At 43.4% G+C, this 26648-nt stretch overlaps 1 protein-coding gene and 1 long non-coding RNA gene across 2 annotated transcripts in view; one reads left to right on the top strand and one right to left on the bottom strand.

Moving 5' to 3' along the window:
• SLC6A1 (solute carrier family 6 member 1) overlaps positions 1-24954 on the top strand; it is a 60490-nt gene extending 35536 nt beyond the window's left edge. Inside the window, exons 2-15 of the mRNA XM_061357871.1 lie at positions 5110-5534; positions 6227-6358; positions 7754-7854; positions 9457-9566; positions 9683-9815; positions 10966-11100; positions 11218-11321; positions 11613-11737; positions 13928-14040; positions 16074-16205; positions 16763-16865; positions 18106-18206; positions 20209-20376; positions 22503-24954. Coding sequence (XP_061213855.1) covers positions 5300-5534; positions 6227-6358; positions 7754-7854; positions 9457-9566; positions 9683-9815; positions 10966-11100; positions 11218-11321; positions 11613-11737; positions 13928-14040; positions 16074-16205; positions 16763-16865; positions 18106-18206; positions 20209-20376; positions 22503-22607 — 1797 coding nt within the window. The 5' untranslated portion in view covers positions 5110-5299 and the 3' untranslated portion in view covers positions 22608-24954. The remainder of the gene's footprint in view (positions 1-5109; positions 5535-6226; positions 6359-7753; positions 7855-9456; positions 9567-9682; positions 9816-10965; positions 11101-11217; positions 11322-11612; positions 11738-13927; positions 14041-16073; positions 16206-16762; positions 16866-18105; positions 18207-20208; positions 20377-22502) is intronic.
• LOC133214712 (uncharacterized) lies at positions 15052-26110 on the bottom strand. Its single transcript, XR_009726205.1, has 3 exons — positions 25634-26110; positions 25101-25540; positions 15052-15133 (listed from the first exon to the last, which is right to left on the bottom strand). It is a non-coding gene; the product is annotated as an uncharacterized LOC133214712 (long non-coding RNA).
• Between the last annotated feature and the right edge of the window lie 538 nt (positions 26111-26648).

The raw sequence follows: 26648 nt of genomic DNA, 5'->3' as shown, positions 1-26648 counted from the left end.
TCTTACTAGACTGGTAAAACATAGAATCATAGAATCATGTAATGGTTTGGGTTGGAAAGGACCTTAAGATCATCCAGTTCCAAGCTCCTGACATGGGCAGGGACACCTCACACTAGACCATGTCACCCAATGCTCTGTCCAACCTGGCCTTGAACACTGCCAGGGATGGAGCATTTGCCACAGTTTTGGGCAAACATGTCCAAGGTGGTCTGACGCCTCCTGTCTGGCATGTGCCTTCTATCGCAGATTTGAGCTCTTATTTATAGTGTGCCGTGTGTGGAGAAAGGCAAAGATGCCTTAGAACTGGATTTGTGTGTCCCTGTTGAGTTTCTGACCTATAAAGAGTTCATTCAGCTGGGCTTCCTCTACTGCTCAAAACATGATGACTGCCTTCCCCTGATAAATATTGGCTTGGCCAATATTGGTACTGGCAGTTTTTCCTGCAGCATGGAACCATCCTTCAAGTCTACTTCTGACTTTCCTGTTGGGTCCCTTCGGGCAGGACTTGGGAAAAGATGAGTCCAGGGACCTATCTTTGAGGTTCTGATGTCTTTTATGTCAGAGCAGCTGGATTAAAAGCGCTGTGCCAGAAGAGACAATGTTTTCTCAGGTGTTAATTCTGCAGTTCCCAGCACTTGTTTCATACATGCCAACAGCTGGGAACCTCGTGGGATACTGTCTTGAAGGGGCCTTTGAACCCAGCCTGCTGGGATTCTCAGAGGTGGGAACCAGATCCAGACGTTTCAGGCATCCACAAATTCCATAACCAAGGGGAGTGTTCTGCTTTTCTCAGTACCAGCAGGTCACTTATACAGACCTGTTAGAAATCCATTTACACAGCCTGCTGCAGGCACCCCAGGCTGGAGACTTCAGCTGCTGCTTTTCCTTCTGCTGCCTGTTACTTAGGTGATCATGAACAGAGATGTTTCTAACGCTGTAGTACATTGACACATTTACCTGCTGTGTGCTGCCACAAGCAAGAGCACTTGTGAAAGATGATAGTAATATTGCTGTTCACTTTCATTTTATGCAGCCCATTCTAAACTCTTCAAATCCACTTTTATGCAGACCAGGAGAGAGAAAACTGCTTTTATTAATGAAGTGGCACTCTCTTTGTTCCAGTTTCCCTGGTTGTGCGTATTACCTTGGCTGCTATGTGTGCTTGGCTCTCTGTGGCCATTCTTCTCTAATGTGGTGGTGATGCGGGACAACCAGATGGTATCCAAACCCCTGTTTTAAAGGGCTTTCTCCTCTTGGTTGAGCAACCCTAGTAACTGAAGTCAAGGAAGCTCTATTGTGCACTGAGGAATGTGGTGGGAAGCTGCCGTGCCCTTCCTAGCACACTCTGTGTTGGCATGAGGGAACCGGGGGAGCAAAGACCGACTGATTTAAAAGATCTCTCCATCTTCCTCCCACAAAGCAGTAACATTGCATAGCGAGTGTCATACCTGCTCTGCTGGCTGACAGCTCCTATGGGTATTTCATTGTGCCCAAACCAATCCACGGAGCTTACATAAGTGTCTTTCTGTCCTATTCCATGTCAGAGGAATTTTAAATTGAAATCGCAGTGCTGTGGGATATTGCCTGATCCGATTAGAGAGCATCTACCAAGTGTTGTTACTGCTGTAGCACCAGTGCTTCTAGACTGTTGTACCTAAGTCATAGTTTTTGAAGTAGTATTGTGTGTGAAGGGTATGGATATGAGGTTAGAGGCTATATTTATCGTTGTAATTTTTTATTACTATTAGTTACTAGGCTTGGAGAAAACAATGTTTCATAGAATGGAAAAAAACCTGACTTCCAAGCCTATGGAAGGAAAGCATGTTTTCATTTTCCAGTGTTGATTTGCTGTATCTCCGTATATGCACAAATGTCCATGCGTTGACATCACTGCCAGTAAAATCTCCAGCATGGTCTCCAAATGGAAAAATGGCATCAGCCATGGTAGGGCAGGTCAGTCCCTCCCCCCCTCCATCCACTCAAAACCAACTTTTGGGCTTGCTACAGCCCCAGGTTGTTCAGAACGGAGTGTGTGCATGGGGGTGTTTGCCAAGGGCTGTGCTGGACGACAGTTAAGCACATCTCCACATGGGATTGTTTGAACTACTGTATTCAATCTCTTTTTAACATTAAAAGCACCAGACTGCCTGCCAGCCCCCAGACATAGCCATGTGTGCACTTGCTGGGGTGTCTGGTGAAGCATCAGCCTTACATTTGGCTTTACAATAGTGTCTAAACAGGTCTGGGAGCCTTTTCCCAGGAGGACTCACAAAATCCCAGGTTCTTTGCTTTATTCATGAAGGTTTCCTAACTTCCTCTGGTTTGTCTTTGTTGTGGACTCTTACACTGCTCTAAAAGACCTGCTTTGTTCCACAGAGGCTTTAGTGCTCACTGGAAGCTCCCTGATCCCTGCAGGGCTGGAACAAAGAGGGCAGGCTCCATGCCCAGAGCCTGTGTGGAGGTGGGAGGGGATGAATCCATGTGCCCATTGGCTTGGTTGTTCCATTCTGATATTCAGCAGAGATCCTCTCCTGGAGTGCCAGCAAGGAGGATGTGTTTCTCCCTCATTATGACCCAAACAAGACATAGACATACATATATACATCTCTATGTAGTTTTAGTTTACTGGGGGGTTTTGAGTTTCTTTTTCCACTCATCCTCAACACAGCCTCTTCCAGTACTTGGAAGCTCCTGCTGATGGTAAAGCACAGCTCAAATGTAAACTGCAACAACAACAATCTAACCTAGTGCAGGACCTGTTTGTAAAGGTCCTAGAACGGGGATGATTCTTTCCACACACGGCCGGTGTTGGCCGAAAGGAACCATTTCAGTTCTGTCTCTTCATCAGGAGGTGGTGCTGGCCAGCTGCACATCCCTTAGCGTTCCCTAAGGGAACCAGCCGCTCACAAACGCGTCCATGGGAGGGCAGCGTTTCCACGGGGTCTCAACCCAGCCTCAAACAGGAGCCCTGTTCTGCTAGCACGGTGATCAGTACGTCCTCAGACATAGGGAAATGCATTACCCGAATTGCTCCAACTTCTGATTACAGCCAGAAATGAGGTTTATGGGCAAAAAAATTGGACAGGTTTGCATCGAAATAGGGAAAACTCAGTCCACGGCTTTAAAAGGGGAGGTACCTGTAACAGAAGGACTTGTGAGGATGTGAAAGTACATACAGGGAGTTTCAGAGTCCTGAAAGTGGAAGAGAGAGGAAGGTTACAGGCATGATCCTTGTTCCTCTCCTCACCCCAGCATACCTGCTGCTGATTCTTCTTCAGCTTCCACCTGAAAACTTTTCATTGCTGGATGTGACCTTATAATAACCATTCTAATTACACAGTGATCTGAAATGGGGAGTTAAAGAAAAGCACTGTTTATGACAGAGTCTTTACATGGTTGTGGGTGCTGGCTTTCTGTTTCTTTTAACATAATCTACAACTAGAAGGGGCTGGTTAATAACCTCAATGTCCCTTTACACAAATCTGTAACTGAAATTGCCCTTTGCATAACCTCATGGCCAGCGTTGCCCCATTGCTATAAGGTGGCAGGCACTTCATTTGTTGTAATCTCTGGCAACTGGCTTGTGGTATAAGCAGAACTAGACAATAAATGGATCATGAATGGGCGTACAGTAGATATGCAATAGACACCAGCTCACTGTGGGGCTCCAGCTGAAGCAGAGATGTGGGAGTTTGCAAGATTCATGCATGCTTCAGGGTTGACTGAAATATAGAATCATAGAATAGTTAGGGCTGGAAAGGACCTTAAGATCATCCAGTTCCAACCCCCCTGCCATGGGCAGGGACACCTTGCTCTAAAGCGTATCACCCAAGGCTCTGTCCAACCTGGCCTTGAACACCACCAGGGATGTAGCATTCACAACCTCCCTGGGCAACCCATTCCAGTGCCTCACCACCCTACCAGGAAAGAATTGCCTCCTTATATCCAATCTAAATTTCCCCTGTTTAAGATTTAACCCGTTACCCCTTGTCCTGTCACTGCAGTCCCTAACGAAGAGTCTCTCCCCAGTATCCCTATAGGCCCCCTTCAGATACTGGAAGGCTGCTATGAGGTCTATCCCAGGTCATTTTTTGTAACGCATATTTGCTTCCTGGAATTTTCCTTCCTTTCTTTAGATTTTGAATATTTATGTAGTACCAACAATGGTTTTTAAAAGGTGCAAGAGTGCAACCCACAGTAGGAAACAAATGAGGAGGGGATTTTGCAGCCTGTCATCTTACAGTGTTATAATATAAGCTTAATGAAACATTTGTCTTATATTCATAGCAAATTATAACCTCGTAAAACTTAACATCATCACCCAGGATTAAGTCCTGTTGCTTGATCTGCTTTATAAATTCCTTTAGAAGTATCTAGAGTGAGGTGTTTCAGATAAATGCATGCTGTTCATAACATTTTAAATTCACTGTAAGAGGTGGCAAGTGCTATTTCTTGATAGCCACAACTTGTCGATAAAGGAACTTTACAATCACGGGAATTCACTTTTATGTTTCTAAACGCAGAACGATTAAATGGAATAGTTACATTGCCCAAGTTCTGGGCTGTTATATTTAAACTGTATTCTGGGCTATTAGACAGAAACCTCCATACTGACTTATCTCACACATATATATATTTACATATATAAAAAATCTGGGCTCTACATAGAGAGTTGCATTTTAGAATTATTTCTTTCTGTAGACACATAAGAGATCTATAGGGGAAAAGACATAGCTTCCCAGAATGGTTTGGGTTAGTAGGGAGCTTAAAGCTTATTCAGTTCCAACCCCCTGCCCCAGGCAGGGACGCCTTCCACTAGAGCAGGTTGCTCCAAGCCCCATTCAACCTGGCCTTGAACACTGCCGGTGATGGGGCAGCCACAGCTTCCCTGGGATAACTACGGGTTGGAGATTGTTTTGGGCAACTGTTAGTTCTACTCTGCTTTCCTATGGAACCAGTAAGGAAAATGCAAAGGGCAGAGCCAAGCTCTTTGACGATGCCCCAGCAATGCAGAGCTCTGTGGGCAGCGAGGTCCCTGGTCACTGTCAGTTTTTTAGTTGGCCCAAGTCCTGCTGAAGGGTTCTGAATTCTGTGGCTTGTGTTTTCCAGGTGGGGCCAGCACTGGGTGCAGGACTGCAGAGTAGCTCTCAAGCCATCCGGACCACTGTGGGGCTCGAGGGCACCGTGCTGTCCCTGCCCACTGGGGTGACTGCCAGCCGCAAAGCTGCTGTCCACGTGGACTGGGGCCGAAGTCTCTCGCCCGGCTGCTGCCAGAGCCTCGCCAGCCAAACCCAGAGACATGGCGACAAATGGGACCAAAGTGGCAGATGGACAGATCTCCACGGAAGTCGATGCTTCCATCACCAATGACAAGCCTAAAACCTTGGTAGTAAAAGTGCAGAAGAAGAAGACGGATCTTCCAGACCGAGACACTTGGAAAGGAAAATTTGACTTTCTTATGTCCTGTGTAGGTTATGCCATTGGCTTAGGGAACGTGTGGCGGTTTCCATACCTTTGTGGCAAGAATGGTGGAGGTATGTTCGCTGTTTTGTTCTTACAGCCTCTGTGCATTAGAATTCACCATAAGATTTACCAGTAAAACAGAACTTGGGTTTAATAGCTTTTTGAGATCTATAGGTGGGGTTTGGGTTGGGTTTCTTTGTTTTACACTTGCCCAGGAATGTTGGAGCCATTTTGGAGTGTGGTGCTCTGCTTTGAGGTCTGCTCTAGAATGTACTCTAAATTATAGTTGGCAGGTGCTCTTCAAAGACCATAAAGGATTAAACCAGAACTAAAGCACATTGCCCTCTAACCCTTCAGAGCCCTCTCTTTTGGATTAAGTTCTTGAGAGGATTGCATGTCATTCTGACTTTGAGCTCACCATGAAAAGCTAACTCCAGCTGGAAAGCAGCCAGTTCTTCTTAAAGCCTTTATGCTATCTGCATGCTCCTGGGATAGATGAAGGCAACAAAATACTCAGTCTTTGGGATTTTAACTTCTTACTTAAACAGAAAATATTTACATGATAGGAGATGCATTCTTCTCCTTATTTTCACCTTTTGGGATACTGGTGCAGAAATGTACACGTGCTTTCCACTAACTCTTGAAAAGTTACACTTAAGAGTAAAGAAAAAGTGGGTTTCTTTTCACATATGATAGGGATAGAAACAGTGGAAACAGTTGTGTTTTTCTCCACTGGAAGAGACCTTTTCTTGTTTCTTTTTAGGTGCATTCCTGATTCCCTATTTCCTTACTTTAATTTTTGCTGGAGTGCCACTGTTTCTTTTGGAGTGTTCCCTTGGTCAGTATACATCCATAGGAGGCCTTGGAGTGTGGAAGCTTGCTCCCATGTTCAAAGGTACAGTGGGATCTGGATAACTTTCCGTTGTTTTCAAGTTGCAGAAGTTGCACAAAGCGACAGGGCAAGGATGTTACTTTAGCCTGTCGTAGTTCTACTTACACCATAATTTTCTACAGAAAACCCTAATTTTCTGAGGTGTAACCGATGATTTGGAACCGTGTTAGGGTATTGCTCATTCCCCATTACAAATAGCAAAAATTAAATGTTAGAAACTCAACAAACTTATTTTTGACCTTCAAAAACTTATTTTTTTGTTTTTGGTTTTTTTTTTGTTAGAAGCATATGAGGACTGTTCAAAGTAGCATTTAAATCTAGTAATCATTGTCTGAGCATGTAGAGAACTCTGTTCACAGCAATCTGGTAAACACTGGCTTTGTTTGAGGTCACCAAGGTTTGTATCTCTTATTCTTTATTGTAATTCAAAAGGCAGACACTTCAAAGATGGCAATTTCATGCTGAATTGCTTAAGACTTTATACTTAGAATTTTAGCTAGTTTGAGGTTTCTCATTGCTGGAACTTCAAGGTTTTTGTCTAGGTTCTGCACAGTCTTGCAAACCTCCCAGACTCTGCTTTTCACCCTCTAATCCCAAATCCTTTGACACAAAAGAGTTCCTGAGCTGACTCCTGGACCGGTGGAGGAGCAAGTTACACATTGAGTTACAAATGACTCCACATTCTGTGACTGATAGTTAGCATAGCATGAGCTAAGTCTGCTTAGAGCGGATTTTGTTCTAGAAAACTTATTACTGGGAAAACTCAGAGAGATGAAAGGGTTTCTGTAGATAACTGCTCGAGTGACTGCTGTTGGCAGGTGGCACAATATAAAGCATAGCCCTTGCTTTGCATTATGCTGATTGTTTTGAGCACTTCCTCCTGTAAAGTGTCATGTGGCAACTGTCACCAGCCTCAGTATTTAAAGTCCCCCTGAAGTCTCCACGTGGAGTGGAAGACCAGGCATTCTCACTGTGGAACCCTGATGTTTCTTTAGTCTGAGATAGCATAATAGCATTAGAGTAAGCATCAAGCCCCTTGATCAGTGTAGTAAATGGCTACTGGTCTTATCACACACTCAACTTTCCTGCATCTGCCAGAGGTTTCTGGGCACTGCTCTTTGTGGCAGTAAGGTTGTTAACTTGGGTGGTGGTTCAGTCATCCATAAATTTGATCTTAGTGTCCAGTGTGTTGCAGTGAACAGTCACAGCTGCTGCTGCTGCTGAGGTTTTACAGGCACTTTTTGCTTCCACAGTTTTAACTCAGCATCTACAGAATGTGGTAAATAGTATCTGCACCATGTGTTGTATTTGTCCTTCTGAACTGCAGCTCTTCGGTTGACCCTTGTACAGACATTACTAAAAGCTACCTTTTCTTGTTCCTTTTTGTTTTCTTCACAGGTGTGGGACTAGCTGCTGCAGTCCTTTCCTTTTGGCTAAATATTTACTACATTGTGATTATTTCGTGGGCCATATACTACCTGTATAATTCCTTCACCACTGTAAGTGTGTGTGGTGGACGGGGTTGGAATTGCTTGTTGAATGTAAAGCAAGGTCATGTATAGATAGCTGATCTCACTGAAGGTGTGACATTAACACAACACCCATAGAAATTAGTAGGATAAGGCATTTTTTACTAAAATAAATAGAAAACTATGAGAGAAACATCCTTTTCCAAGAAGGTCAGTGGAGAAACGTAATAAAGGGTTGTTTTGAGCCACAGGCTTCTCTTTCTTACCAATTTATTTGAATTTTCTCATCTTAGTCTTCAGAGCCACAGATCTTTCTTTTAGTTTCCCTTTTAGTTTCATTTCTGCCCTGTAATGACAAGCAGGCCTGCTTGCTTCTCTGCTTTCCTGTCAGGCTGCAATTCCCTGTGCTGGCAGCACTGACAATGGTGCTAGTACCCCTTTGCCTTTGAGGGTACAGGCCAGTCATTCCCCTGAGAGATATTCTAGTGCATAACTGGTTTAATTTTGTCTTCAATAGCAGCCATAGAAATGTCAGCTCTTTAGGAATTAGTATCACTGTGATCTGTGTTAATAGTGGAGGGCTTTATTAAAAAAGTCACGTGGAAGAGCTAATTTCATTAGCTCTGAACTACCATTCATTGCTGTTATTTTTGCCTTTTTTTAACCTTATTTTTAGCTGCCTTTTCTTTTCCCTTCAAGGATGATTCATCAGCTGAGTCGGACTCATCTGATTTGGGGGTTTGGCCATCTGAGGAAACAGTCTTACTTAAACCTCAATAATGAATGCATTATTGTTCAATTGTTGTCTTTTCTACCAGTTTTGTGCATGCTTGCGTGCTCCTGGCTTTAAAGAATTGTCTCTTGACCAGATTTGCATTAATTACCGCCTGGGAGTGACATGGCCATTTCTTTTTGTTTAGCATCAGATTTGTTATCCATATGAAAGGTCAGGCCTAGTCTGGCAGGGGCGTGCTGGCTCATGTCAGATGAAGATTGACTTCTAATTCCCTTAAAGCCTCTTATCCTTGTATTTAAAACATGCAGTACCCTGATACAACATTTTCTGTGAGAGGAGTTTCTAAGATTAGCCATCAGGAGAATACCTATGTTGTATCTAAACAAAATGAGATTCATTCTAGTGGCTATCATGTGGAAGCAGGTTCTACTTCTCAGAGCTTCTGAAAGATACTGCAATGGACACATGTAGAAAATAAGCTTACATTTTTCTGATTGTCCCCTGGCCTGGCAGGGAAATGGAAATCTCTGATCAAGAACTATCACCCTTTATCACTTCTAGTGCAAGAAGAGGTAACAGGACCTCCAGGAGGTCCTTTCTGTTGTCCTTGTTTCTTGCCGTGCACTCCGTGTACTCCCATGTGCTCAGAGGTGTATCAAACATGTGGGCTGATATATTAAAGAGACGAAGAGAAATTTCCACATCTGATTCACCCAGCTGACATGTTCAGTAACTTCAGTGACAGACATGCACCTCAGGGAGATCAGTGCACTGCAGACTTCAAAGTGTGGTAGTTCCCCACTCAAGTCTCATTTCTAGGAAAGAGAAACCCGAGGTACTGCTTACTTAAGAAGTGTTTGAATCTTCAGGCTTTTCTCTCTCCCTTTCTTGAACAGACTCTTCCTTGGAAACACTGTGAGAACCCCTGGAACACTGACCGCTGCTTCTCCAACTACACCTTAGCAAATACCACCAATATGACAAGTGCTGTGGTCGAGTTCTGGGAGTAAGCTGACAGTTTTTCTCTCTATCATTCCTGCACACATGTGAGGACAAGCTTGTTTTTCATGCGCTATCTTCTGAATTAGTTGCCAAATACACCATTCTGTTGGCTTGTTCTAGACGCAACATGCACCAAATGACGGATGGATTGGAAAAGCCAGGACAAATCCGATGGCCACTAGCAATTACTCTAGCAATTGCCTGGATTTTGGTGTATTTTTGTATCTGGAAGGGGGTAGGCTGGACTGGAAAGGTAAGATTAAGAAGTACTGTAAATGCCTTTCAATTAAGAATGCCCACTTTACTCACATAGTCTGAAAATTCTTGAGGTAAGAGGCACTGGGACAGTTTTGCTGGAACAACTTCGAAGTGTTTAATTTCTACCTGTCTTGAACTGATACAGTACCATGGTTTTGGAAAGCTGGCTCCTCTGTAGCCACAGTCTTAGATCTTGCTCACTTACAGACTGCCGGGCTGTGCCAGGTATAAAATTGCCTGAACATATGTCTCGTTCCTGGGATGACTATTCCAGCTAGTTCGGATAGCAGTGGAGTGAGGATGCAGTATTTTGGCTTCAGTGAGAAGCATGCATTTACTGCACAGCCCTTGCTGGACTCAGATACATAAGTGCTGAAGCTGTACTGCATGTAAGAGCTACTCCCTTCCTTTCCTTATGCTGACTGAGAGCTGTAGATGGTCCTTGCCACAGGCGTACTTGCATGCTGTGCTTCTTGGAGTTTGGCTGGCTTCTGAGTGCAAAATAGATTCTACTAATGAATTAAAGGAAATTATGTTGCTGACAAATCTTTTCCTAGGAATGAAAGGGCAACAACATCTGCCGTTGGCACATGCTCTTCCCTCTCCCCAAAATGGCAGGGAAATGACAAGCTGCAGCCATGTTTCAGTGGAGTTTGACCTCAGAGTGTCTTTTTTATAGGGCTTTTGAAAAGGGAAGAGAGTAGGACCCTGTTTATCATAACACAGATGAGGAGTGCATGTGAAAAACACAAAAGCAGCTGTCTGAGAGGTGGAGTAATACATTAATGGACGTTGTTCTACAAGCAGGGTACTGGTGCCATGAGCCATGGAGTTTTGGGAGCTCCCCTTGCTGACTACAAAGAATGACAAGCAAGAGCCCCTTATGCAAAAATCCCTTTGTCCCCTCTATTCCACCTTCAGGGAAGCTGGCAACAGCACCTACTTTATAGCCATGGTGTTAGGGAATGCTGCAGTAGGCACTCCCCTTTCCACACCAAGTCTTTCCACTGAGAAATGCTTCCATTTGAGAAGTCAGCCTCAGTTGCTCCTATGGTGTTTTTAGGGAGCAAATATTTTCTGAAGTGCTGACAAGCACAGATCATTCTTCCTTCCACACTTACAATGTCTTTGTTTCTTCCCATCAGGTGGTATATTTCTCTGCCACTTATCCCTATGTGATGCTGCTTATCTTGTTCTTCCGTGGTGTAACACTGCCTGGAGCAAAGGAAGGCATTTTATTCTATATCACTCCTAACTTCAGTAAGCTTTCAGACTCTGAGGTAAATATTGCACCTGTGGTTACAGAAGTTTCACTGCTACCTGTGCCCCTTGCAGACATCTGACCTGCTCCTCAGGTGCAGGCACAGTCTTTTAACACCATTCTTTCTCACAATCAGGTTTGGCTGGATGCTGCCACACAGATTTTCTTCTCCTATGGTTTGGGTCTTGGTTCACTGATTGCCCTTGGAAGTTACAACCCTTTCCACAACAACGTTTACAGGTAAGCAGATGACTGCACTTATTACCGTGGCACCTTCCTGTCTCAGCTGGAGCTGGATTCTGTCTTTCTGTGACCTGTATCATTGAAATAAAGTGTAGGCTCAGATCTGAATATTAAATGTTACATCTAACTAGGAATGGGATGTATAACCACGGTTACACTAAAGGGAGAGACAGAATGAAATGGAACCCAAACAGAAATCCTAAAGGCATGAAATCTTTTCACAGGAATATACTGATGAACGGCAGCACTGCTTTACCTGCTGCTTAAAGCACCTTACCTTTCTTTCAGGGACTCCATCATAGTGTGCTGCATAAACTCATGCACAAGCATGTTTGCTGGCTTTGTCATCTTCTCCATTGTTGGATTCATGGCTAATGTCACAAAGAGGCCTATTGCAGATGTTGCAGCATCAGGTATCCAATGTATTTTTCTATAAGTTGTTTGGTGGCATCATTTGGTTTTGGTTTGTCTGTTGTATCCAACTGCTTCATGTAATGGTTCAAAACCCCTCCCTCGAAACACTCCTCAGCTCCCTGTCAGTTCAGTCACCCTGACTGCAGAAGAGAGAGCATCATTTCCAGGCACCACCAGCAGAATCACTTCACACTGAGCAGAGCTCTGCCTGCCTGCCTTGTGCTCTCAAATCTTTGGTGTGGAGAGTATTTCAGCCAGAAACTCATCTGGGCTGCACAATGAACACTGACTGCTACTTACAGGTGTGCGTTCACAAGAGGTGGCAGCACTGTTTGTGACTTCCGTACTCAGCTCAACATCAGGGTGACCCTCATGCTACTGGAATTCTTAAAAGCAAACTGAAAGGAGGAATGATGGTCAGGAGGGTTTTGGAGCCTGTATTTTCAAATTCATTTGGGGTTTTAAATTCCTTTTACTGTTTCTTGTGGTTGAGCCTTTGGAGATGGATCCATTTCTCACCTCCTCACACTTCCAGCTATCACCAGATTTAATGGGACTTTTACTGTGAAAGTGGTTTTGCTCAGGGCACTAAGATGTCCGTGCAGGAATTCTGCTATTCTTTGCAGTTCCTTATCTTTCTTGCAGATGAAAAAGCTTAAAGGAGGAGAGCAGATGGCTGCCCTAACCCAGCTGGTGTACCAGATACTCACTTAGCAATTTTGGCCACAGGGAGGGATCTGATAACTGGAAGCTTGGTTGGAAGCCACTGGTGGACAAAACATGCCTTACTATACCAGCAAACATATCCACTTGGTGAAGTATTTCCTTTGTTAGAAAAGGAGAGAATCAGAGACCTAAAAATAATCTTCAGTAAAGGACACATACAAAGACAGGAGAAGAAACAATTTGGATGGCACACACTGTTGTCAAAAACTGCTCTGTCAAGTCAGTGGTGTGTGAAATAAGCCTCTTGGATATCTGACACAGATAGAACTATAATGATTACACCTGCAAACACAACAATATTTTTATATCCTATTAAGCTCCTAAATACTTTGGAAGGTACCAAAGGTAACAGAGACGCACATCACCTCCTGTGGCCACAAATTGCAAAGGATGTTTGGAAACCTGACCTTTTCATTAAGGCTTCTATTTCTCTGTGTAAGCTCAGAAACTGATTCTTCATTTTTGCACCACGAGATGTTGCTTTGTGATCTTTTACACAGCTTTGTAAGATAACAATATTATTAAAAGCTGCAGCTGCATTTTGGTGGAATGTGTAACAGAGTCAAGAACATTTATCTCAGGTTGATATTGCTCTCACCACTGCCACTGGAAGGCATTCCAATCATAGGTGCAAATGCTTCAAAATCTGCATTGCATTTGCTTTGACAATTGAGGTGTGTAAGGCCAACCCTTCACTGGTCTGAGAGCTCTGTATGTTCAACCAGTGCTCACAGGCAAACCTCCCTCTCATGAAAGGAATGGGATGCCCCTTCGGTGAGGCACACTGATTCTCCTTCTGTGATTAGTTAGTTTGCTACAGGTTTCCCTCTTAAACTGAAATCAGCTGGCTTCCAGCTATGCTATGACAGTAAAAACAGCTCCTTCTTTCTCAATAAGGATTTCTGTTCTTCCAACACCACGCCCCCAACAGTGCTTAGTAAAAACACAAATGACAAGGTTTGCCTGGTCCCAACTGGGTAGTTTATTCAAATGTGTATTTTAAGGTAATTAATGGAACAGGAAATGGGAATGCGATAAATGCTGGTAGCGCCTCCTCCATTTCTGATCTATCTTTGTTTCTCTTCTGAGCTACTTGGTGCCAAGCAGTAGATTACAGCTCAATTACTGCTTGAGGGAGAAGGTTGATCAGCACCTGAAGATGTATTCCTACAGGATAACATTCCCTGCCTTTGCTATACGAAAGTTGTCTCTCAGAAGCAGTTTCTGAACTGCATCAAGTCTTTTGGTTAGTGGGTTTGGGTTTTTGTTTGTTTTGGATGGTTCATTTTAAAAGCAAGATGCATGCACTGACTTCTTGGTCAGTGAACACTGATGAAGCTGAAATCCTTGATCAGATGATGCATTCATGGCTGAGTCATTCAAATACGCCGAAACGTTGATAGAGCACATCATCACACTGCTGGTCAGTCACACTGACATCTCCTCTCCTGTTTCTCCCCCAGGCCCTGGACTGGCATTTCTGGCTTATCCAGAAGCAGTGACGCAGTTGCCCATTTCTCCTCTTTGGGCAATACTGTTCTTCTCCATGTTGCTTATGCTCGGGATTGACAGTCAGGTAAAACTGGTGTAATAACTGTTAACATTTTCTGCAGCTGCACGGTACAAGGTTGGTGCCTCTCTGCATACTGCACTGCCAGCTCTAAGTGGTGCAAGATGGTTTCAGGAATCATCACATAAATGATAGGAGGTATTAAGGAGAGGAGAGACTAAGTGGTTCCAGGAGCCTGGCATAGTGAAAGGCTGATATTGAGACACTTCTGCTTTTTCATGAACTGTTGGAAGCCTATAAAAAATGTGCAATAAAGTTCTTCTTTGAACTCTTCCCTGTTCAGTCACAATATTAAGAATACCTTTGCAATGTCCATCAGTGTAGGAGACACTGGGATAAGCTTGACAAGATTTAGATGCCACAAAAGGCGACTTCAGAACTTACCACATGGAGCAAAATGATGCAGCGCACGTTTCATTTTAAGCATATGAATGTCAGGAGCAAATTCAGGGGACATTAGGCTCATTACTGAGGACATTCTGCATCTTAGTGTGTTCTGAAATCACTTTCTGGGGTAAGGATCAAGAGTTCCTTGGTCCAGGCTGTAGCTGAGTTCTAGATGGTATCTGACAACTGAAGATGAGTGGGAGGGCACAACCTAGATGTTTTGCAAATCCAGATAAGCCATTGTTCAGTGTCACTGTTTAGATTAAATGGAACAATGAAATAATTCAGTCATGCAATAATATAAAAAAAAATTTACTGCAAAACGAACAAAAACATCACACAGCACAAGAAAAAGCACTTTACACACTCAAATGGCCTATGTCCAACAAAACCTTCGTTAATCAGTAATACTCTCAACCCAGAGAGCAGCTGTATTGTGAGCACCAGGAAAGCACTCTGTCTTACCTTGCACAGTGTTCTTGGAGGGCTCTGCCAGGGAAGTCCCTTCTGCTGCTGCAGTGTTTGGTGATCTGTGTATGACCCATTGCAGGCAGAAGTGTTCAAGTCATCTACAGCTGCCACTATCAAACCAGCACCTCACAGCTGTTGGCACAACCCTCAGAGCACAGGAAGGAACAGGGGCCTCGCTAGAATTCCTTAGCTTTCAGTAGAGAAAATCCATCATTTTCTATAAATCCACACTGACTTCAGCCTGTGAACAAAAATACACAAAGACCAAGAGGGCATTTCATCCTGCAACATGAAAGGGAGCTGAACATTTGTTTTCTATTCCTTTGTTTTTCCATAAGCTTTGGCCTTGACATTCAAACCTATTGCTTCATCTGGGAGGAAAATACTGTGAAATTAATTGGGTCAAAAATATTCTTGAAAGACCTTGTCTCTAGGCAACTAACAGCTGAGGAAGGGAGTCTGATGTTATTAAAGAGAATCTGTATCTCCAGGCTGTCATGCTTGCTTCATTTCTGTCTGTCAGTGAAACGTTTCATACACTGTCATTTACAGCAACTGTAACTATTGGTTAAGTTCTGATTGCACTGCTGAAAATGAATAGAACTTCACCTACATCTGGATTTCATCATCTCAGCCATCATAATGGTAACATTCATTTTGAATATATACATGCAGAAAAGACCTGCAGCATGGCCATGCTCTGTGTGTGCAGGTGCCCATCCTCAGCAAAAATCCTCTCTGGGGAATACAAAAATATCTGATTTATTACATATGAGGATCAGTCTTCTGTCTTCAAGCTTCACCCACTAATCTGATTACACCGTTCCTGTCTATTGCCTTTCATGTATGTGAGTCAATCACAGGATGGAGAAAAGTAAGTTTGCGAAGGAACTAGGAGTCAAACCTTCAACTGTAGGTCTATCGTCTTCTACCCCAACAATGAGCACTTTATGTTCATAAATATCGTGCTGTAGCTCACTGTTAGGAATTCTGAGTATTTTTGTGTCTGGAAATCTCACTGGAGATCTTTGTAGACAGAAACATAGATATTCAGCATCACTGCTCCCAGTGAAGTGAATTTTCATTTATCATTTCACGCCAGTGATGAAAGCTCCTCCCCTAAATGTAATCCTGCTGCTGTAGTGCATTGCATTGTATTTTATTTGTGACTTTTCTTGCAGTTCTGCACTGTGGAAGGATTCATTACAGCTTTGGTGGATGAGTTTCCAAAGTTACTGCGGAATCGGAGAGAAATCTTCATTGCTCTTGTGTGCATTGTTTCCTATCTGATAGGGCTGTCCAACATCACTCAGGTATGTTCTGTAGAAGAAGGTTAGCTTACCTCCAATGGACAGCATCTGTTTTATTTCTCCCATCCCCTGCTCCAACCAGGAATCATGTAAAAAGTTAATGTGGCAGAGATCTATCAATCATCAACACTATCTAAAGGCTTCAGGCAGTAACTTTGAAGTGTGAAATGCCTGAAGCCCATGGTTGCAGTTTGTCCTACTTCATGGTTCAGGTGCCAAGAAAATACACATCTCCCTAGTGTGCCTTACAGTGCCCAAAAGGGTTGCCAGGGATATTCTCCAATGCTGCCTCCCATCTACTGGACTGCAAACTATTTTGAGAGAAATAATTGAATTCTTGAATAAAAATGAGTAAAGTGAAATTGAAGCAGTTAACTGAATTCTAGCAGTAATCTAATGTTTGTCAGTATTGAACTCAAGTGTCACAAGCTTTCAACATGTTCATTTTCATATACATTAACATGTCCCTAACCTATTTGCTACTGTAGTCTGTAGCTTGCATTTTAATCTGTCTTGAAACTGGAGCTCTTGCTACTTAACACTTCCTTCTTATGTTTTAGGGTGGAATCTACGTGTTTAAGCTTTTTGACTACTACTCTGCCAGTGGAATGAGTCTCTTGTTCCTTGTATTCTTTGAGTGCATCTCAATATCCTGGTGCTATGGTAAACAATGTTTTTACTTTTTCCCATAATTTTTGCACCTCATAAGGATAATTCATCTATTGATTTGTTCCTGTGTGTGTGTTGCCACGCTGAGGGGGGAACTGAGGGTGCCCTTGTTTCATATGCGTGTAATTCCACTCAACGTTGCCTTGTGGAAGGTCCTTCTGCCTCTTTAAAACACCCCATGTGTAAGCCTAGAAGCATTAGATACTAAGTTTTTCAGGAATACGAAATAGGTGACATCTCTCTCTCTTTTTCCCGTCCCCCTTCCTTGGGAAGCCTGGACATTCCGAGGTGTTAACTACTGCTGTTATTGACATAGTGTCTTGGGTCTTTTGAGCTCTGTAATGTTCAACTACCAGAAACAACTCAGTCACTCTAAGACCTTGTAGCGAGAGCCAAGCTCCTTCATCACTTGAATCTTCATAATTGCCCTAAAATATCCAGAAGTCTGGACTGGCAAGCTCTGGGTGCAAAGATTGATGAATAATGTATCACCTTCTTGCCAGAGTATTTGTGCATTTGACCTTAGTTCTGTGTTAGCTCATCCAAGGACCTACTCCGTGATTACTAAGGCACTTCAGTTTATACGACAAAACTGACTCAGAGCTAGATAAGTGAAGTCCTTCTGCTTAAGAGGCTAGAACAGCATTTTTTAGCTCAGAGATACCACATGTGAATCCAGCAAATACGAATGGAAAAATACACCAGCTAAATAATGAAGAAATCAAAGCTAAAAATAAAACCATTATTTATTTTTAGAAGATGCTGGAGTGCTGGTAGGTAGCAGCAGCAGCAGCAGAAGGGCCACTCCGATTTCATACACAGCTCTGGTGTGTGTACAGCCACACAGGGGAAAGCTGCTTAACACAAGGATGGGTTTGGTTTATTTTTAATTGAATTGGTAAAATATCATTCTAAATCTCTTGTTCTAAGAAGACTTAGAGTTGAAATGAAACAAGTGTGTTTGCTGCATCTGACCTTCAGATGTACAGACTTCCTCATGGGAAGAAGTTTGCTGGTCACTAATTACAATGTGCTGCAATGAGAGCAAATGATTCTCAGTGCTTTCAAGCTGCACTTTTCTTTCCCATTCAGACTGGTGAACAGTTATGTTGGGGTCTGTACAGAGCTTCCAAATACACCTCATCATTTATGAGAATGTCTCTCAAAACAACTGAGCCATCAGCTGTCTCAGTTACCTGACATGTTCTTTACTGTTTCTTATCTCTCTATTTAGGTGTTAACAGATTTTATGACAACATCCAAGAGATGGTGGGATACAGACCCTGCATCTGGTGGAAACTCTGCTGGTCATTTTTCACTCCTATCATTGTGGCAGTAAGGAACCAACTTTTATTATATGATTCAGAGGATGTGAATAAAGTGGCCTGAGTACTACAGTGCGCTCATTTCCATCCCCACAGGTTCAGATTAGCTCTGACCTCATTCCATTTGAAGGATTTGAGCAATTCCACTGAAGGCAATAGGCAAAACCCAGTGTCACTAAAGGAAACCTGTGGCCTAAGGCAAGAAGCCTGTGCAATTGCAAGACTTGTATTAGTCCCCTGGAAATGGTAACAAGTCAAGAGTTTGATTGGTAGAGATAGAAGAATGTAAGAAACAAACATGACCCATTTCTTGTATTCTTAGACAAAATTTAGCAATCTCTCTGAAGTCTGAATTTTCCATCTGTACAAAAATGCCCACACTTTGTAAACTGGATTCCTCCACAGGCACTACTGTGGTAACAGACTGGGGTTATGTGCTGATGTTCTTCTCTCATGGTATTCAGCTCAAACAACGTTGCTACTGGATTTTCTGGCAAACCTTCCAAGAATTTTGTGCACTGGAAACCACAGTACAGGCTCTTCCCTATTCCAGTCTTTATCCAGTTAAACCCGTACAGTACAGTTTGAAATGATTAGTTTACTGCACATAATTTAATGCCGTACTGAAAACTTGTAATCAAGTAGATACTATTGCCCATGACACAATGCTTCCCACTCACTGACATTTCTCTGGTAGCCCCATGTAATAGCGATAGAAAAGCAAAAAAAGATCACTGAAGCACGGCACAGAAATGAGTTTATACAGAGGACTCCTTGATTCTTCTCTACCCAGGTGAAGGCAGCTTTCATGTTTCTGAAGACTAGCATTCAGGAAGGCAAAACCCTGCATTCTGTTGATTTTAAATGATTTTTAATTTTATCAGAGATGGCTGGGCAGAACAGTAGGCAGATGACCAACACTGTGTGTAAGAACTTATCACATCTCTTCTGTCTTCTAAAGGCTTCAACAGAATTTGTTGTCCAGTGTAGTGATGTGCCAGTAAAATCTGCCTCTCTGCATTCTCCTCTATGGGAATGGGTTCTGCACAATGCCTGAACCTGGGATCAGAATGAGCTTCCTCTTTCTCTGGTTCAGCTCGGTTTCCCTGACAGAACAGGCCAGGATAGGAGCCTTGCTTGGGAACTTAAGAGTTAAAAAGACTGTATTTGCAGGTCATCTGTGTGAAACCAACACAAATACAACCCACGGGTGCTGCTCAGTGGTGCAGTGTACAGGGGTGTGCAGTGTTATTCCCCAGGACCCCATCTTTCCCAATAGCCCCCTTCCCTCTGATTTTGTGCAGGTGATCTGAAGACTCTACTAGTACCAGTGGATTCCCCCTCCCAGCGTACCTGGATAATCTGAGATGCAGGTTATGTATGTGAAAATAGAGTTGTTAACTTAAAACATGAAGATTAATTCTGTTAAGAAGCTTCTTGGGAAACTGTCTCCTCATTGCTGAACAATTCAGAGTGGGTTTTGAGTTTCACAGGCTAGGATCTGTTACAGACAAACCTGTAACCACTTAACCGCAGGTTCCATTCTGACTGCCCTTGTTTTCCAGTATGAGTTTGTTCTGAGGATCTGAGCATTATCAAAACCTCTGCACCAAGCACTCTTAGGTGTTGATATTAGAGATGTCAATGCAGAGCCAGGCTTGAAAGAGCCTCCAGGAGTGCATTGATGGCCAGTACAGTAGAGCTGTACTGATACCATTACTCCAATAAGAAATTTTTTGGAAACAGACAAACAGTTCCATTCCATGTACACATTCCATACTCAAGGTTAACTGAGCAGGGAAGTGGTCAGTGCAGAGGACTGATGTTTGCGTAGTTTCTGCAACCTCCACTTGGAAGAGTGACCTGCAGGCCCCATCTACAAGCCAATGCCCAGCAACCATCACCAGGGATCAGAGGATCCTTGCCTCGATGGAAAAGTCAATCCAGAAAAACTCTTGAACAGAACACTCTGGAAATCTCATCCAAATCTTCTTTTCCACTGTATTTTGCAGGGAGTCTTTCTCTTCAGTGCTGTCCAAATGACTCCACTCACAATGGGAAGTTACGTTTTCCCAAAATGGGGCCAAGGGGTTGGCTGGTTCATGGCTTTGTCTTCCATGGTGCTGATCCCAGGCTATATGGCATACATGTTTCTAACCCTGAAAGGCTCCTTAAAACAGGTAAGTCTCTTTTTTTTTCCTGACTGCATGATTTCACCTGGCGAGACCTGTGCACACTGATCAGAGGTTGCTGGGCAGGTCTTTCCTACTGTCTGTTTCCTGTGGCCATATTTGCTTAGCCCAGTTAATTTACATTGAGCTGAAAAACATAAAACCAAGGACCAAACAGACCAAAGATAAGGCAGTGTCTGTACCATCTGTTGTTAAACACAACTCCTAGTATCAAGTGTCCTTATCTCTGGGCTTTGAGAGTTCCAGATGCTTTGCAACCCAGCTCCTTACACCCAGAAACCAAAGTAGCAGTTTACCAAGTATGTTCATTTGTCCTTACTAACAAAAGCCATGCTGTCATGTGTCAAGGCAGGTGATGCTCTAAGGGATTGGAATCAAGCTGAAAACTGTACTAAACACACATAACTCACATTTCCATGAGTCTGCTCACAGTGATCCTATTTAGCATCTCCCTGCAACGTGTTGTAAGTTACACCTGGTTTAAGTTACACTCCCTGCCTTTCTCTGGTGCAACTCAGAGGAAGTACGTGTAAAATCTCAGGAGCATATTTTATGACTATGCTGTCCTTCCCTTTAGTCTTTGAGTGATTTCTCTGTGAACAGTTATTTCTGAAGAGCATTAGAGACCTTCTTCCCATGGCACTGTGCTTTTAGCTTCTCCCAGGTTCCTTATCCCATCTGTTAAAAGGAGATGACACTTCCCACATAAGAGATGCTTAAATCTGTTTTAGGGGCCTTGGAGAAGTGCTGCTCAAGGAATGTGCGCTGCTCACGAAGTTATTGACCCCGCACACTGCCCAGTAACCACTTGGTTTTCTTTAGGTTGGGTGCATCCTCAGTTTTCCTTCTCAGCCAATAATCTCTCTGTAGCAGGCTCTTTTCCAGCACAAGGGTTGAAACGCGCATCCCCGTCCTCTGTGGTTGGGGGAACCAAAGATTGTCAGAATGAATCTGTCAGGGTTTCTGGAACATTCTAAAGTCAGCTGACAGAGCTCTCTTTGCAAAAGGACAGGTGATCCTAAGCAGAATTGACGAGCAATGCTCACACCTTCAGCCAAATATTTGTCTTCAGCAGATTTTAAAAGACTCCGTGTCTTTTTCTCTCCCCTGCTTGTCCTTAGCCCCTGCACTTTGAGCAGCTTTCCTTTAGTTCGATGGAAACGTTTACCTGCAAACAGAGAATTGTTGCCCTAAGATACAGCTGCTTCTTCGGCAGACTTGTGCAAGACCACAGTAAAAATTCCTCATCTCAGTCTTGCTGTGGGTTAAGGTCTCATTTGTGAAGCACTGACAAATGATCATTAGATAATAGAAGGAACCTACAACATGATGATAAAACCTGGGCTCTAGATGCAAGTTTAAGCTAGGCAGGTACTCTTCCTGAGTGGAGAACACAAAAGGACTAGGAAAGACAGAACCGAAGTAAAGCAATCTGCACTACAAGTCTACTTCACTTCTATCCTTGGAGGCAGTAACTCCCAGAAACTGCTGCCAACACTCTAGTCCCCTCTGCTCCCTGGGGCAGTCACCATCAGGTCTGCAATCCAGCTTTGAGTTCCTGCTGCAGCCTCTGTGCTGTGCCTGTGGCTTGCTGCAGTCCCTCCTCTGCCCCACATGGCCTCTCCTTGATTCTGTTCCCCAGGCATGCTTGGCTGGGAATGCCAGGGGCACAGGCTGCTTTGCAGGTGGTCTCCAAGCTCACCGTCATATCCAGAACATAGCTAAGGCTGTGGCTCACTGCCTTTTTGGTCCCCAGGGAGAGACAGGTTTTTCATTTTCATAGAATCACAGAATCATAGAATGATTTGGGTTGGAAAGGACCTTAAGGTCATCAAGTTCCAGCGCCCTGCCATGGGCAGGGACACCTCACACTAGACCATGTCACCCAAGGCTCTGTCCAACCTGGCCTTGAACACTGCCAGGGATGGAGCATTCACCACTTCTCTGGGCAACCTGTGCCAGTGCCTCACCACCCTCACAGTAATGAACTTCTTCCTTACATCTAAACTGAAATTAGCTCTAATTCCTGGGCAGAAGTGGTTCGGGTTGCCTTTAAAAACCAACCACCCAAACCCCTGAGTTTTTTGCCCGCCTCACATTTATTGTTCTTTCAGCGCATCCAAGTGATGATTCAGCCAAGTGAAGACATCACTCATCCTGAAAACGGGCCAGACCAGGCCCAGCAGAGCAACTCTGCAAACAAAGAAGCCTACATCTAAACTTCTCTATTGTCGAAGCACCAAGACAACTCCACAACAACAAAAAATATGGTTGAATATGACCACAAATTCATGTCCGAGAATATAATTACCTACCTCTAGTGGCAAAAAAAAAAGAAAAAAAAAGGAAAAAAAAAAGACAAAAGGTCATCTCCACCACAAGGGAATAGCCATGGGCATGATCCACCACTGCGCGAGCTCACACGTCGAGTGTTCTGTGTTCTCTGGCAACCCATAGACTGTTAATGTTTTTATCCTTTCACAATAATAGTTGCATATCTTGGAATTTGTAAATTGATGTGCCAAGACCTTTTTAATCTACCTTTTAGCAGGACTATTTGAAGTTTCGTGCTGCTGATTTTTAGTAGTTTATCACTATTTCTTACCGCTCAATCCCAAGACTGTTATTTCTGACTTTACAGGAGTAAAAATTCAGTTTGGAGTTGTTTTGTACAAAAGAATGAAGTATTTTGTAAACAAGTGATTTCCAGTGAAAGTCTGCCCTTAAACTTGGTTCCAGTCGAGGCCATTTGAAGGGGAAGAGTCTTCCTTCAGTTAACAGCAGACACATTCCTCTATACACATTCCTTTAAGCACTTTCCTAGTGCAGTTGAGTCCCGTGGCTGTTTGGCCGCCCAGCACAACACTGCTCTAAGTGCTACCTGCACTTGTTCTTTCAGGATACCTTTCGAATAAGATTATAAATGTCTTTTAAAATCCATATACTGTTTCTGATGAAAAAGAGCATGTATTTGTGAATCAATGCGACACAAGCCGCAGATGCTATAGGCAAAAATATGTCTCTTTTAGCAATATAAGAAATAATATCCAAGAGCTCTTAAAGATTCCCAGGAGTAAAAGAAATACCAAGTACTTGCAACTCGAGCTCAGAGTACTTGAGTTTCTATCGTGCTGTTACGATTCTACTATTATTGCATTGCCACCAAAACAGAAACCAAACCAATGGCCTCAAGGTGAAGCTCGTCCTTGCAGCTCTAACTTAGGGCTCGATCCACAACTGGTCTTTTGAATCTGTTCGAGGACTTTAACAGTTTCTCATAAGCAAAATATGAAATATGGCTCGATAGCACTTTGAAAACAGTTCTATTTTTATTTACCTATTATTTGTGGTGATGAAGGTGTGAGGGAAGTTGGTTCCATGCTACAAGAGTCTGCAGCGTGGGCTCGGTCGGCATTTGGCACACAGGGAGAAGGGCCGAAGGGGTGCTCCCAGTGAATCCTTGTGTGTTAAATGCCACGGCCAGCCCCGTGTGGTGTTTCTCGTTTGGCAGCTATATGACAGACACAACGGATCCTGGAAACTGCAGTAGCTGGTGTTTGATTGTAAATGACTGTGACAGAACTGTGCAATGAAACATGCTTTTCAGCAGATTTTTGTGCAACGTACAATGTTAGATAGCACAATTTATGTAGAACTACTACGTGAAAAACATGTTAACTGTGAATGTTGGGTTTTTCGTTGTTTTTGTCTGAAGGTGACAACCATATTCTTGCAATAAGGTATTACTCTCAGAATGTCAAGCACATCATTGTAGAAATACTATATATATATAATACACATGTATTTCAAACGGCATCATAAAATCTCCGAGTATGTTTGGTAGATTCTAAACTCTTTCATACATAGATCAACTGTAAAATACGATGAGACCTAAGCTACATCCTAAACAGCTATAGCTGAAATGCAAAAGTCCTGTAAGTCATTGGGATTTAGAGGAAACCTGTCCATCCCACACCAACATCCCAGATGATCCATACACATCCTAATTGTGACTTTCATTAGACTAAGGATAAAAACTCCAACTTCCTCTTTCTTGTTTAATGTAACCAAGTCCCATGTTGTTCTAAGACAAATGCAGTATTTAATGTTTGATTGTAAACAATTATGACCGATGTTTGACAGACCTGCTCTTTAGCAAAAAGCTGTACAAACGTATCATATAGCACAAACTAGTGTTGTAGAACTACTGTGTGTAAACTGTGAATAGCTGTATCCTTTTTGTAGTACTTGCCCTGAAAGAAAAGATTATTGTATGATCATGTAAGCTTTTTGCAATAAGGAAATATCTGAACACCAAGCAAATCTATCTCTATATAAAAATATATATGTAATATATACATATTCAAAAAATATATACAGAGCCTGTTTAAAAGAGTACAGTATTATTTAGTAAATTGCAACCTGTTCTATGGACCAAATGTAAAATATTTATAAATTAAGATGCATTTTAAATGTCTATAAGCGGTGTCATAATTAAAGCACGATTGTTATGTAAGTTTCCAAGAGTTTAGAGGACAAAGAATAAAGGTTATATTATACATTAAATGCTGGATTTTGCAGTGTTTCATTGGACAAAACCAAGGTGTGGCATTCTCTGTTTCATGTATTTATATAAAAATACATCTATTTATATAGACCTATACATTTAGACATATGCATATATGAATCCATACTATTTCTGTAGTTAGTACCTGCGCACCTTGCACAGAAGCTGCAGAGGCAGCAGTTACAGCTCTACCTGGCATCCTGCTGTGTGAGCACTCCTGCAGGGATATGCAGAGCACGGCCTCGAGCAGCCCTAGGGAACAACCTGGATTTGGAATGCCATTGGGGTAGGTTTCTGGGGATCCTTTGTGGCACAGCAGCATCCAAAGCCACTGGTTTTGAAGCTGCTACTGAGGAGCTGCAGCCAGTGGACTCGTGAAATAGAGGCCTGATAGTAAATGGACAGATTACACACTTATAAAAGTCATTGCTCTCTTTATCAGCTGCCACTACAGCGTGAGAAGATGTCAAGCAAGTTGCACAGCAGTCAGCCTTACATCTGCACTGCGCAGTGCCACGGAGAAGCAGAGTGCTCCTGTGCTCTGAATTTTGTTATCTAACGACAGAACTGGAGCAGGACATCATGCTGGGGAAGAACTGAGGCCATCCAGGGAACTTGATTAGAATTGCAAATGCTCCCGATAGAAGAGTCTAAAATCATAGACTTCAAAACGCTGACCTTAGAACAGAGCACTCCAGTGTTCAGGAGAGGTCAGATCCTGCTGCTGCTTATCCAACAGGCTGGGGAGGAAGGGCAGCAGCATGTAGGGATCCCAGACTGTCCTGGAAATGGAGGAAGGAGCAACTTTGATGCTGTTGAAATATAGAGGAACATTTAAACCGTCTTTAATGTTTAGTTCATGGACATTGTGGTTTGTATTCATGTCCTGCTGATTTCACACTATACTGGAAGACAGCAGAAGAGAGCCCAGTGCCTAAAGGGGACAAGAAGAAACCTGGAGAGGGGCTCTTGATGAGGGCCTGTAGGGACAGGACAAGGGGGAATGGCTTTACCCTGCCCGAGGGGAGACTGAGATGAGCTCTTAGGCAGAAGCTCTTCCCTGTGAGGGTGCTGAGGCGCTGGCACAGGGTGCCCAGAGAAGCTGTGGCTGCCCCATCCCTGGCAGTGTTCAAGGCCAGGTTGGACACAGGGGCTTGGAGCAAGCTGCTCCAGTGGAAGGGGTCCCTGCCTGTGGCAGGAGTTGGGACCGGATCAGCTTTAAGGTCCCTTCCAACCCAAACCAGGCTGGGATTCCATGAGCACTGCAGCGGCATGAGGCAGCCCCCGTTGGGTGCTGGTGCTGGGCAGTTGGTGCAGCACGAGGGGTCCTGCTCGGCTGAGGAAAAGGGCCCCTGTTGAAGGATATTGCGTTAGTGCTGTGATATTTCCGTGTGCTCCTGGAGGAATTTTCCCTTGCTGTGCTGCAGAAATCCCAGCAGCGATTCAACAAGGAAAATGCAAATAAGGTCACTTCTCCCCTGCAGGGCTGCAGGATGCCCTGGGAGAAAGCCACGTCCTTGCTCGTCAGGAGTATTAGTTCAGCTACATGTGCTTTTATTCTAAAATAACCCTGTGTTGCTTTTGGGGTTTTTTGTTTGTTTTAAGCCTGATTATTATTTCTGGTTTGCTCTGCTCAGGCCACAGAGGCATTACAATTAACTATTAGAATGACTCCCACTGCTGGCTGGTTCCT

Source organism: Neopsephotus bourkii, unplaced genomic scaffold, assembly GCF_033783945.1.
Source record: "Neopsephotus bourkii isolate Nb327-2 ecotype Australia unplaced genomic scaffold, CSIRO-AGI_Nbou_v1 NB_923, whole genome shotgun sequence".
Lineage (NCBI taxonomy): Eukaryota > Metazoa > Chordata > Aves > Psittaciformes > Psittacidae > Neopsephotus > Neopsephotus bourkii.
Note: the sequence above shows the minus strand (reverse complement) of the source record. Positions and strands in the feature narration are given on the sequence as shown.